Source organism: Montipora foliosa, chromosome 6, assembly GCF_036669935.1.
Source record: "Montipora foliosa isolate CH-2021 chromosome 6, ASM3666993v2, whole genome shotgun sequence".
NCBI classification, from domain to species: domain Eukaryota; kingdom Metazoa; phylum Cnidaria; class Anthozoa; order Scleractinia; family Acroporidae; genus Montipora; species Montipora foliosa.
The window spans coordinates 18,427,839-18,440,338 of NC_090874.1; the positions used below are offsets into that span (position 1 = coordinate 18,427,839).

The 12,500-nt window shown below is 41.4% G+C and overlaps 1 protein-coding gene across 1 annotated transcript in view; it reads right to left on the bottom strand.

Annotated features, from left to right (window-relative positions):
* LOC138006886 (protein SERAC1-like) overlaps window positions 1-12,500 on the bottom strand; it is a 30,177-nt gene that overhangs the window by 3,576 nt on the left and 14,101 nt on the right. The window contains exons 7-15 of the mRNA XM_068853499.1: window positions 12,237-12,380; window positions 10,769-10,882; window positions 9,630-9,792; window positions 8,618-8,655; window positions 8,111-8,226; window positions 7,197-7,314; window positions 6,393-6,493; window positions 1,314-1,411; window positions 1,136-1,187 (exon numbers count right to left, since the gene is read on the bottom strand). Of these exons, the coding sequence (XP_068709600.1) occupies window positions 1,136-1,187; window positions 1,314-1,411; window positions 6,393-6,493; window positions 7,197-7,314; window positions 8,111-8,226; window positions 8,618-8,655; window positions 9,630-9,792; window positions 10,769-10,882; window positions 12,237-12,380 (944 nt within the window). The remainder of the gene's footprint in view (window positions 1-1,135; window positions 1,188-1,313; window positions 1,412-6,392; window positions 6,494-7,196; window positions 7,315-8,110; window positions 8,227-8,617; window positions 8,656-9,629; window positions 9,793-10,768; window positions 10,883-12,236; window positions 12,381-12,500) is intronic.

The following is a 12,500-nucleotide window of genomic DNA, read 5'->3' on the forward strand; positions in this document are numbered from 1 at the left end:
GGGACTCTGGACTCACATTTTCCATACCAAGCGACTTGGAGTAATCGCAAATTTTTTACAGTAACGGGAAATAATTTTAGGCAACATTCTCGTAGCCGTCATCGTCATCCTTGCGTAAGGTCCGTATTGTGCGAGTTACAGCACGAAAACGTTAAAAAAAAACCTTCACCTTTGAAACATCTCAGCCGTCCGTCGTCAAAATGATATAATAATCTGTACAGGCATCAAAATGGCTGTTTAAAGGAGTCCGTTTAGTCACTTTTAAACACCTTCACCATATTCAATCGTTTCCTCTGTCACTTCTCTCAAAATGTCAAGTCGATCGAGAAAAACGGATCAGCAGACCAGACTGAGTGGGGCACTGTCATAAAAGCTTGGATACCCGAAGTAGCTTCAAAGGAGTTGTAGTGGCTTAATGGATACAGAGCATCCGAGCGATGTTAGGGAGTTTAAGAAACCACGACGGCTACGGCGACGAAAACGTCACTTCAAAATTTAAGTTTGAGCTATTCTAACTACTTCATGATTATTCCATCTTGTTTATATTCTTCAATATGAGCGAAGTGTCCTATAACTGGATTGGTAAGGACGGATTTGGAAGTAAAGAGTGAGACTAAAAGATTCACTGTAGTTTGACCACGTTGTCGTCAAAACCTTAAAATTGGGCATTTCACGTAGTAGTTTTGACGAGTACGGGAGGGAATTGTTCAAAAATGCGTGCCGCACGTGCAGCACGATCATTTTGGTTCTTTTAACCAATAATATTACTGCTTTTTGGCGTTGTCGTTGCCGTAGCCGTCGTCGTTTCTTAAACTCCCTATTACGGGGATCGTATGTTCGAATCCTACCAAGGACTCTGATTTGGATGGTTGCCAAGAAACTAGCCATATAGTTGCATTCAAATAAGTTTTGTCATTATTTCGCCACTGCTTTCAATCAAACAGCGTCATTTCCATTTTCATTTTCAGTGTTATTGAAAGTAGCGCGACAGTGTTCATTTTAGATCCAAATAAATCACTAAGGAAACATATTAATTTGAAGCCACCAAGAGAGAGCTAGCTGTTGGGTTTTAACACATTGTGTGCCTGGTTAAGAGAGCGCATACGGGACTTAAGAAAAGACCAAATTAGCTTACTGAAATTCCTCGTCTTTCTCGGCGTCCAACAGCAGTTGCTTGACCAGCAAACCTGGAAAAAAAATATTTAAGTAACATCCGAGACACAGTTATCGTGCCCTGTCATAATTCAGCAAAACAAACACCGGTCTCGAAAATCTGTTTCCGAACGCATTACTCGACTACATGACCATCTTACCTCCCATTGAATGCACCACCCAAATCACCGGTCTTTTGCCAACTCCAGCCTTTCGTAACTTGCGTCTAATTTCTTCACTTCGATAAATTAGCGACCGCCTAAAAATAAACAAAAGCCTTTGAAATACACAGTCGGTGCTGTGACAGCGGAGCTTCCGGGTTATTTAGTCTTAAAATAAGTTAACCTGGCTTGCGCCTAAGATCCAATCGAAAACCAGTACATGGTAAGCGGTCAACTTAAAAAAAAACCAGCTGACCTCGATGAGTTCTAAACTTGAGCCCGCGATATAGTCACGCGATACTGGTCAGCGGATACCTTGTTTTGACAGGCGTCAATTGACCATAACATGGATGTCCACTACAGTGACATTCATACGACCTTAAAAAATAAACGTAAAAACAGAACGCAAACAAAAATGCAAAACATTTCATTGGCTTATCGAACAAATAGCCCTTATTCACGACAGCCGCCATGTTGGTTTTCAAATTGTCATGCAAAGTAGCCATGTGTTATGCTCGGGGGCAAACATTGGAATAAAGGCAAATTGCGGAAAATCGGCTCGCCGAAATATTGAATTTACATTGCTAAAAGTACCTTTTAAAATTTAGAGTTAAGTACTTTTATAATTTTATACCTTTTGATTGCCTCCGACATTTTGACTTTCTACTTAGTTATCTGCTCATTTTTTAACTAAAAAAACATCGAAGTAACTTGTGTAATCATTCTATTTTACTACTTAGGTGATAAACATACAATGAACGTGAAACAAATCATCTGTGTGATGTTCGTTATAACCTCTCGAACTTGTGTTGTTTGCTCCCTCAGAAGTGTGTAGCTAATTTGCATGATAAAGGCAATTCCAACATGGCGGCTATCGTGAATAAGGTCTATACAAACGAGCGCGAATTCTCATTGGCTTAGCGAACGCGGATGCAAACCATATTGCCCGCGAACGCAGACGTATTTCCGGCGGTCGTTTGTCTCCCCCGAAAAATAGCGTCTGCGAACTCGAGCTGCGAAACGATTTCTGTGACGTAAAATTCTTAGCCAATCGAAGTTAGGTTCATAAATCTCCTCTGAGAAAAAATATTGTGATTGTGATTTACCATCACCAATTCTTTTCGGATTGTTTTACTAGAATATTCTACAGCAAGATGTCCTTTGGTCTCCTTTTCTCTGATTCTGGAAGAGACAATGCCTTCAAGTTAGCGCCTTGGGTTTCCGCTTTAGGGAGCGGTGTTGATGTTAATATTTATACATATCATTTAACTCCCGGCACTGAAACTTGCAAAGTCTTCTTTAACGATGTTTTGTGGTCTTGGTGGTGCAAAAGCAAGCGCTAGGATCGGTGAAGGGCTAAAAATCCTCAACGCAATCGGGCTTATGCATATTCCCGGGACTTACAACGGCGCTCGGGGCGATTTTACTAGTTGCTTTCCTGGATACTTTTACTACGGTACAACATTCGAGCATGCGTCACCAAAACTCAGACATTTCTTCACCTCCAGTGCACTGCTTTAATCTTAGCCGATCTCTTAACTCGAAGAATAATGTCACCGTTAAATTGTCTTTTAATTTATTCCTCAAGCTCGTTTATTCCTCAAGCTCGTCCAATTTACGTCCGGCATTCTTGTGTCGTATCAGTCGGTAAGAGCATTTCGTGCGCCAAATAGCCCACATAACTCGGCTCGAAGTATCAAAGAGGAGATGTCCAAAACACTCTTGCCAAACACATTTATCTTCTCCTTTGCAAACAAACATTTTTTCCGTCAAAGAATCTTAATTCGTTGGTGTTTCACTCATAGTTGTTCGTATCAAAGGTTGACAACGATTACACGAATTGCGCGGAAATCACCCGACTCTCTCCTCTCTCATGCAACGTGATTGGCCAAAAAAAAAACAAAAGTAGTTACGTCACAGAAATCGTTTTGCAGCTCGAGTTCGCAGACGCTATTTTTCGGGTGAGAGAAACGACCGCTAGAAATACGTCTGCATTCCTAGGCTACTCTCCATGGAACATTCTGAAAAGTTTCGCTTTGACGTCATTTGCAATGCAGTAATGTGATTGGGCAATCGAACTGTTTACTTCCTATATTACGAATTTCCTTGGCGGTAATAAGGAGAAGCTTTGTTTTAATCTTGTCAAACATTGGTCCGTGAAACAAACTGCGAACACTATTTCAAGGTCATACGAAAGTCTGTCTATTAAAGATGTACGCTGTAAACGGCCGCCATATTGTGCTTTTTGATTATATGGCCCGCACGACCTAGCGCTCGCTTTCACTGTAAAACTATTGGGAAAATCCCTGAATGAGGGTCATACACATTAGGGGGAGAAGGGCCGGAAAAAACCGTACGGCCCTGCTAGGAACTTGTACTGCTCCGTGCGATGCGATTTTAGTAGGACTTCGTAGCTTTCCGGAAACATCCAAGTTATTTACAGCCGGAAAAGCAAATGCAAACAACATATTAGATAAATTTTCTGCGCAAATTTTTGTTACTTATTTTTGTCCAAACTTCATCTTTTGAGTAGCCTACGTGTAGCCGTACCCTCCCCCCGAAAGAAAAACGGGAGCAGGGAACGTCTACGAAAACTTGACCCAAATCGTGTTCCGTGACGTCACGGTAATTTATTCAATTTCTGGAAATAATTGGTATTTCCGTCAAAATTGGTGTAAACAAAGGCTTTGGATTTGATTAAATTTCGATTGAATTAGATATATTTCTGTTCTTTGCAACTCATATGCAAGTCAGTGCCCCTTTTAAAGTGTATACCGTGTTTTTGAGAGAATGAAAAGGATTATGAGCGATATTTAGTCCAAAGCAAGAAGAAGACTACCCTGCGAGCAGAGTCTCTCCTTCGATCTTCCTAGATAAGTCTAGGAAGATCGAAGGAAACTCTGCTCACAGGGTAGAAGAAGACAACCTTTGATATGTGAACACAGTCTTGAGGTACATTTGCAGGCTGCCTTATTGCATTGCTTACGGATTCCCTCATTGGTTTCAAACTGGTTTATTCATCTAATGGAATATTGTTCGAAATTTGAAAATAGTTACAGATTTATTCTTGATACGGATTCCGCGAACTTAGATGAATGACAGAGTGGTATTTACCCAGCGGTGTCTTGTAGTAAATCCTTTCTGTAAGCAATGAAAGTTTTTCCAAGCTCGGAGTCAGTTAGACACTAATCTCATTTATGGAGACAAATAATAATCGCTTAAGAACGATACAGTTATGCTGTCCTTAATTACACGGTATATAGTGATGCGCTAATTAAGTATTATAGCGTACGCGATTTTTGGATCTGACTTCGCGTCTTTTGTTAAGACCGTGAGGATTAAGTGTGCATAGCTGTGCGGTCCAGTAGGCTTCTCTGGTGAGTAACAATCTATGAATATGAGCTGCGTCCCTCTGGCTGGTAATTTTCTCAATAACAATAAAACTAATTTCAGAAGTCTCGTGTTTGATACAATTAAAATGGACTGCAAGCTCGCACGTTTTTTTGTTTGTGAGCATATACGACTTGTGATTGCGAAAGCGTACTTTGAATGCTGTGGAAGTAGAACCTACGTACTGTAAATTGCATTTATTACATGAGGCCAAGTAAACAACATTTTTGGAAGAGCAAGACAAGTTTTGGTTAATTTTATAGGTTCGGCCTGTGGAAAAGCTTTTCAATTTAGAATTTAGAATTTAAAAATTCTTACAAAGATCACATCTAGAAGAGCATTTAAAATTAAACACCCTCCCGTTTCCCTCTCTGCCTGATTTACTCCACTATCCCCGCAAAATTTAGATGGTGCCAAAATGTCTTTGAGGTTTTTAGTACGACGATATGCTGGAAAAATCGATTTAGATGGAAACATTTCTAATAGCTCGGGTGACGATCTTAAAAGATGAACATGCTTTTGGATAATCTTCTGAATATCAGGGAGGATAGGACTGTAGTCAAGGACTAACGGGAATATTTTTTTGTCAGGCTTGACATTTTTCTTCAGGAGTTCTGATCTTTCAATACTAAAAAGCAGATTTAATAGACAATCAATTTGATAGGGCGCTTAGTATTTTTTTTCCGATTGTTAACCCACAGGCAACTCATTTCCCGAGTCACCACTCTCTTGCACTTATGATTTACAATACGTACATGGACCCCACTGCATCTGACCTCTAGTTGATCGGCGTATATAGGGACAACCCAATGAGCTGTATCGTTCTCTGACTCATACACAAGCTTGGGCTTGTCGGGTGTGTACCAGGTTGGTATCTCATCGTACAACAGCTCGTAAAACAGTACCTTCAGCGCTGCGTCGTGTCTAGAGAGATACTTGCTCTGGGCCAACGCACTACATCCTGACAAGATATCAGCCACGTTCTCCGGGGCCTTGCCGCATAATCTGCACCTCACCTCACCTTCCGCACTTGTGTGGGTCTTCCGACTCGTGTATACTCGCGATGGTAAGAGCTGCTCGTATAGCTCAACGAGTCCAGCGATTGTGTGTGATGGGCAGTTCTTCAACTCTATGAGCCCCCAGAAACACCCGCCTGCACTCAAACTCTCATCCTCCAGCCTGGTAGTTACTAGACGCCCTTGCCATCGTTGGTTACTGACCTCATCCTCCAACCTCTCGATTTGGCACTTCCGCACTTCCTCGGCTCTTGATCTTTTGCGCGTGTTCCAAATTCAACTCCAACCCAAACTCCTCCGCGCACTTTGCCCCTTCTTTAAAAATGGACCTACGCCCCGACCTCGCCGCTTGCTCTTCAAACTCCCGTACCATTCCCAGTGCGGGTCTTAGCTACCATGGAGTCTGACTGCAACCTTGATTTTCGTGGCTTTGTACTCCATTTCAACAGAGCGCAGTCCCCACCCTCCTTTACTTTTTGGCATATACAGCAATGCATTCGAACTACATGGGTGGATATTATTATTATTATTATTATTGTTGTTGTTGTTGTTGTTGTTGTTGTTATTATTGTTGTTATTACAATAAAACAGTGAATGTAGACAGAGGGCAAATAGTGACCTTAGTCCTAAGGCTACACTTGGAGTGACAAACATTTTTAATGATATAACTTACGTCTCTGGTTGCTGAGGACACTGGGCTACCCAGTGTGTGAGTGATGTGTCATACTCTACCATAAGAACCCGGATGTTTGGAATATCATGTACCAACCAAGACTAGAAGACAAAAACGAGAGAAGTGCAAAAAGGAACGTAGATAAAGTCTCTCATATATAGCATAGTATAATTAAATAGGTCTTTAAGTATAAAATTGAGAATAATGTAACCTAGATATGGAAATATGACTTTACCTCTCCTCTTATTAGCCTCCTCCGCAGGGAACTTACTTCTTTGCTTTGTTTTGTTTTTGACCCAGGAAGAATGGGCCCCAAATAAGAGCTGTGATTTCGTTAAGGTGGCTCTAATTCTGCTGTACAATTTTTTTTAAACATTGCAGAAAGTTTCATCTTGGCCTTCTGATCACTTTCCGGCAATAAAAAATGGGGGTCACCAAATTTGTTTTTTGAGATATGAGCAATTAAAGCCAAAATATAGGGTGTTTTTGCTGGGCTTTCCCGTTTCCAAGGTAACTTATTACGTCAAAATAATGACTGCATCTTGTTCAGCAATAATCGGTGTTTCATATGGCACGATAACATTGCTGTTACGTGATACAGTGTGTGTAGTGCCAGTCTTTCTGAAGAGAGTGTCTCTTCAAAGTGTTGAAACTAGTTAGAGCCACCTTAAAGTTTACTTGAAGCGTTCACAACGCAAGGATAACCAAGACAATAAATTTCAAACTATCCTACCACAAGAAGTAGTTTAAACCATTTAAACCAACACAGCAGAGGAAAGCGCGAAAAAATAATAAATGCAGTACCTTGGGCCAGCAATCCGTTCCATTTTTGTTGGATGCTTTCTGTTCCTGTTGTTTCCAAGTCATGAAGGGGCCACCACGGAGTCCATGAACAAATACAACATCAGCATCAATTTGAGAACTGAAACCGAGAGGGTTCCTTTTTAAGGAGGCTCAAAAGAGTGTGAAACGATGAAAGATACCAAAGAAGGATATTTCATAGTGTAGGCAAACTATAAATATCGTTGCAAATCTATTTTTGGGTAATACTTTAATGGTACTTATGACGTCATGTCGGTTACCAAGGCAACACGCCGGATCCACAAAAAGGCCCTCTAAATTTCAGTTTTTGAAATTTATGTGAAAAACTTAGTCGGTGACCTACCTTGTTTATTTCTTCGTTGGAAATCTCCCTTAGAGAGTATGACAAAAAGTTATCTTGTAGAATTTAAGATACATCGAAAAAGGCGTTTTATTGTTTACAGAAAATAGTACTAGATAACTTTCCCCGAAAATTTTTTATTTGAAGTGCCATCGTGAATGATACGTGCATGCAAAAAATCAAGATAGGCGACTAAGCAAATTTCGAGATAAAGATAAAATTTTGCCGCAGGTGTTATTTCCGGTTCGCGCGATTTTACGAGTCAAGACGCAAGAGAATGTAACCGAAATAACCCAATTTGTGCGGCAAGCCTGGGACATCCGTAACGTGCAATTAATGTTTTCAATGCATTTGTGGCCTTTTTATCTCTACTTAGTGAACGTTAATAGACCATTTCCGGGTCGATAATATCCTTTTTCAACGAGAATCTCACTGTATAACTTTTCTGTGATGGAAATTAGTTCTCTTTACGTGCAACAAAAATTCACCGCCATAAAAAGAGCTTGCACTTGAACTCGGAAATGACCTCTGAATACATACTGCAGGGTCTACTTACGAGTATCGACCTTGGGGATGGAGAAGATAAACACCATCTTCGTAAGTCTCGTCTTTACAGAAGTCCCGATCAAGATTGGCCAGCGTTCGAACCGCGTGACCAAACAGCGCCAAATCCTAACACAAGATGGAAGGGCCGTCGTTACATCATATCAATGTCTCGTCAGTAAAAAAAAAAGCGATTGTTGGGAATATGGTATGCAGTAAAAACGAAACCCTGTCCTCTGACTTTTTAAGATAATACTTTGAGCTAAACGTAGATTGTCTGTGTGCTACAAATTTCTCGAAAATCCTTCTTTTCGGGGTTGCGAGCTAGCCTTCCGCAACACCCACATCAAGTACGCCCTTCTCATTTCTTTATAAGGATTCCCCCTTTGTATTTATAATGACAGGCCAGACTTAAGGCTATGGTCAAATAAGGTTACAGTATTAGCAGCGCTGTTGGTTTTTCGATCAAGTGGGCGTAAAACATGCTACAGAGTCTCCTCAGAATCCTTATGCTACTTACATCAGAGTATAACCATGAACGTAACAGTGGCAAGCAACCTGAAAAAAAAAATAGAGTGGAAACATCTGTCAGTACGTATTATCCCTCAAAAGTACCTAGAGAACAGATTTGAACTGAAAGCAATACAACAAAAAGAAAGTAAAAAGCAACATACAGGCACTCACCGTAACGAAGCAAACAAAATTAAATTCATGATTTGTTAAGAATATCGCAATTAATTTTCTTGGCTAATCTGTAGCGATAGCAACGCAAACTCAACTATGATAAACCTTTTAAAGTTCCAACGGAAAACCTTTCTTCCACTTTGTTTTACTTTCACATTTTATTCACATTTGTTCATATTACTTTATTACCTTTCGCTGGGTTCTTGTGGTAGCTACCTTAAGATGGTTAGCTCTACGGAGGACAACGTCGAGTCCTGTTCCCTACTGTTACAATGCACGTGGGTCCTTTAATATCCGGAAGAGTAAATGAACATTGAAGCACTGCGCGGACCGTACCTACGTCGTTTATTGTCATTCTCCAGACTCAATACCCATGGAATCACCTTTCCTCAGTCATTTTCAGACCGTGAATATTAGCCTGCAGAAATTTGGACCCACGCCTTTTACACTTCTGTCGAAACTAAGTACATTCGTGATTTCTCTGGTTATAGCAAGCTAACGAGGAGAAATCGCCTCGTTAGCTTAACAATAATTTGCAAGCTTTCTTTCCGGGTCGCTGTCGATATGTTATTTCCATATAGAGCCGTAGTTTTCTTTGGGTCTTGTAAGACCGTACCTAGACGAATCGCAACGGGCGCAAAGAGCGCGTTGAACCAACCAACCAGAATGCGAAGCAGTCACGTATAACTTGCTAAAAGCGCGGGAATATGTGCGCGCGAAAGTCGCGATTGCTTTTGGGTTTACTTTTCATTGGCTGAAATCCCTAAGAATAGGTAACAATCAAAATGGAGTATTTACTTTCAAGACTCAAACGAGAAGTCTTCTATGTAATAGAGCACTTCATCTACCTTGCTCGACCATGCCCTCGTGAGCACTCTCCTCCAGGGCAAGATTACCAAGCAACATGCCAACCTCTCGTTTTATTCTCAAGCTGTGAAAGCGGTGTTCAATTTCTCGAAAGATCACATCCAGCACTCCATTCTCCACCATTAGAGACCGGTGACTGGGAACCTGCGACACATAATACAATTCGTGACCTTCCATAAAACCTAGACACACTGAAGTACAGGACAAGGGTTCCTTGAATGATAAAGGCAACTGCCTCAAAGATTAATTAATAGGGGTGGGGGTGGGGGGTGTATTTAATTGTCATTCCTACAGCGAAAGTACCTTCTAGATAAAGCTGTCCTCAAGTTGAAGTTTCAGTGTGGTATCTGAAGACTAAGGGCGCTTTCCATTTGACAGAACTTACCGGCCAGACCGGGCATTTGGGAGGATTAACTCTACAACGCCTTCAAATGAACAAACCTCGAGGATGATATATACTTTTCCATAAGAATGTGAGGGATTATCGTGCAAGTGTTACTTCAAATTGTTGCATTTTCTTTGCAAAATGACGGGTCTGGCCGGCGAATTCTGACAAAAGGAAAGCGCCCTTAGAAAGCTTGACGATATAACTTGATAAACGAAAGAGAGAAATGATCCTCACACCATTTAAGCAATTGTTTCTTACAGACACATGAAAATTTCAAATGGCGATGCCGGTGCAATGCTCTACCAACTGAACTATGAAGCCACACGATCGCTTTTTAAGGTCTCAAGCGTATCTAGCCGAGCCGATGGTGCTCCAGATACAGAACACTGCACAGGTGCATGTCACAAATGTAGTTCAAACAATGTTCAAGCCTGAATGATGGGTGCAGTCTGTGACAGACGTTATTATAATAATAATAAAGAACTCCGTTTGCGTGACACGGAAAACGGCAGATTACTGCTTGTTATAAAATCATAAAAATTCTCTCACTCCCTCTTGAGAAGTTGCACGATATCTGGAGCTAACTGGTAAGGAATCAATCAGCTAAAGTTCCTTTGATTTTTTGACAAAACGAAAATTTCACTGAACCTGATCTGACGTAAACTTGATGCTAAATCTCTCTTTTAACACTTGACCTTGACAACCCACGGAATCTCACATTCGTGTGCTTACCATTGAGTGTCTGGTCAAAGCTTTGAGGTAATACAATTCCACCTGCTCGGCTGGCATTGAGCTGAGAGTGCGTGCAAACGACAAACTGTCACCACTAAAACTCCAAAAAAGAGGCTAGAGTTAAGAGAGAGAGGAAGAGAAAAAGCAGAATTAACCAAGGATGTTATGTCAGGAAGGATGGGAAAACGATCATGTAGATGAAAACTCTTTCAATCCATATTAGGTCAGTTTCATATTCTCTCGTTCGGACAAAAACAGGCATGGCTTGGAGGCCCTTCAAACGACCAGGTCGAAAGATAGCAGGATCAACGATGTCTGGTCTGCAGACCCTCTCGCACTCTCCTCACTTTCAGCCTCCCAAGGCGACTCACTCAAGCGGCTCTGAGGACAACAATGCCTCAATTCCGTGCTTGTTCTAGTCCAGCCGTGAAAATACACATACAGACATCAAGGGAACGTTCTTTTCACGTAAGAAGAGACAGTTTGGATGGGACTTCCAGACGAGGAGCTCATCAAGGAGAGCCTCGATCTCACAACGAGTCAATCCTTTTTCCCGAGTCGATTTATTTATAGGACGCCTCCCTTGATAGCTTTAGCACGCCCACTGTTATAAATGCCAATCTCCCTTGGGAGCTTTAGCACGCCCGCTGTTGTAAATGCCAATCTCCCTTGGGAGATTCAGCACGCTCACTGTTGTAAAAGCCAATCAAAACGCGACTATCTCAGCATAAAGGGAAATATGATACTTTCCGGGGGAAATATCTGTTGCCATAAAATAAATTTTCTCGGAAAAGGGTTGACTCAAAGAATTAGTGTGGAGATAGTGGCTCCACTTGATGAGCTCCTGTTTAGACTTATTCCAAGCCACAAGTGATTGATGGGTAGGATGAGCAAGGGCACACGATAATGGTAAAAGTTACGTCAGGCTTACACATTACACATGTTTGCTTGTAGCACGTTTCGAGCAAATTGGAAACCATTGTGATATCGCAGCGACAATATTCAGCAAAATAGCGCTAACAACACACACGATTAACGCGCCGCGCGATTTTTTTAATTGTAACCGGTTAACTGGTCTCAAATTGTTCTCGGCAACTGAAACAGTGACGTCACAGAGCAGTTCGTGGGCTATTAAGTCTCACTATGGATAGCTCATTGGCTGTTTGTCATACGTTAGGACACCCGCAAACAAGGAAACGCTGTTGCGGAAACATTTGTTGCGGAAGCAAAAATGTTTCTGAATTTGTTCAGAAACATTTTGCTTCATCAGCAAGCGTTTCCTCGTTTACGCGCCAAGGAAACATTTCGGGAAACAATGTTTACGCAAAAATATTTCCTCGTTTGCGAGCGCCTTGAGGAAGCCTAAATACTACAGCTCACAAGCCCTTTGTAGAGCGCGTTCACTAAACGTTCAGCAAAGGCCCTTTGGAGGCCCTGGTGATCGTATGCGAGTTCTTTTAATTCTTACCCTTTGATGTTGGCTGGCAGACGTTCCCGTTAATATCGCATTTCGTGTGAACCATATTGTACAGGGATCCAAGCCAGAAAGAGGTAACTTTAGAAGTAAGGCTTTCAGGTCATTTTCAATTGAGCCGGGTGATGGCAATTCAACCTTTGTTTAAGAGCAAGAGAAAGAAAAGCTTACTCATTTTGTCGCTATCATTCAAAGTCATATTTTTACCCTTTGGGTTACAACTTTTGCTTCCGCGGAACGTGTTGCGTGTGCGCGCCA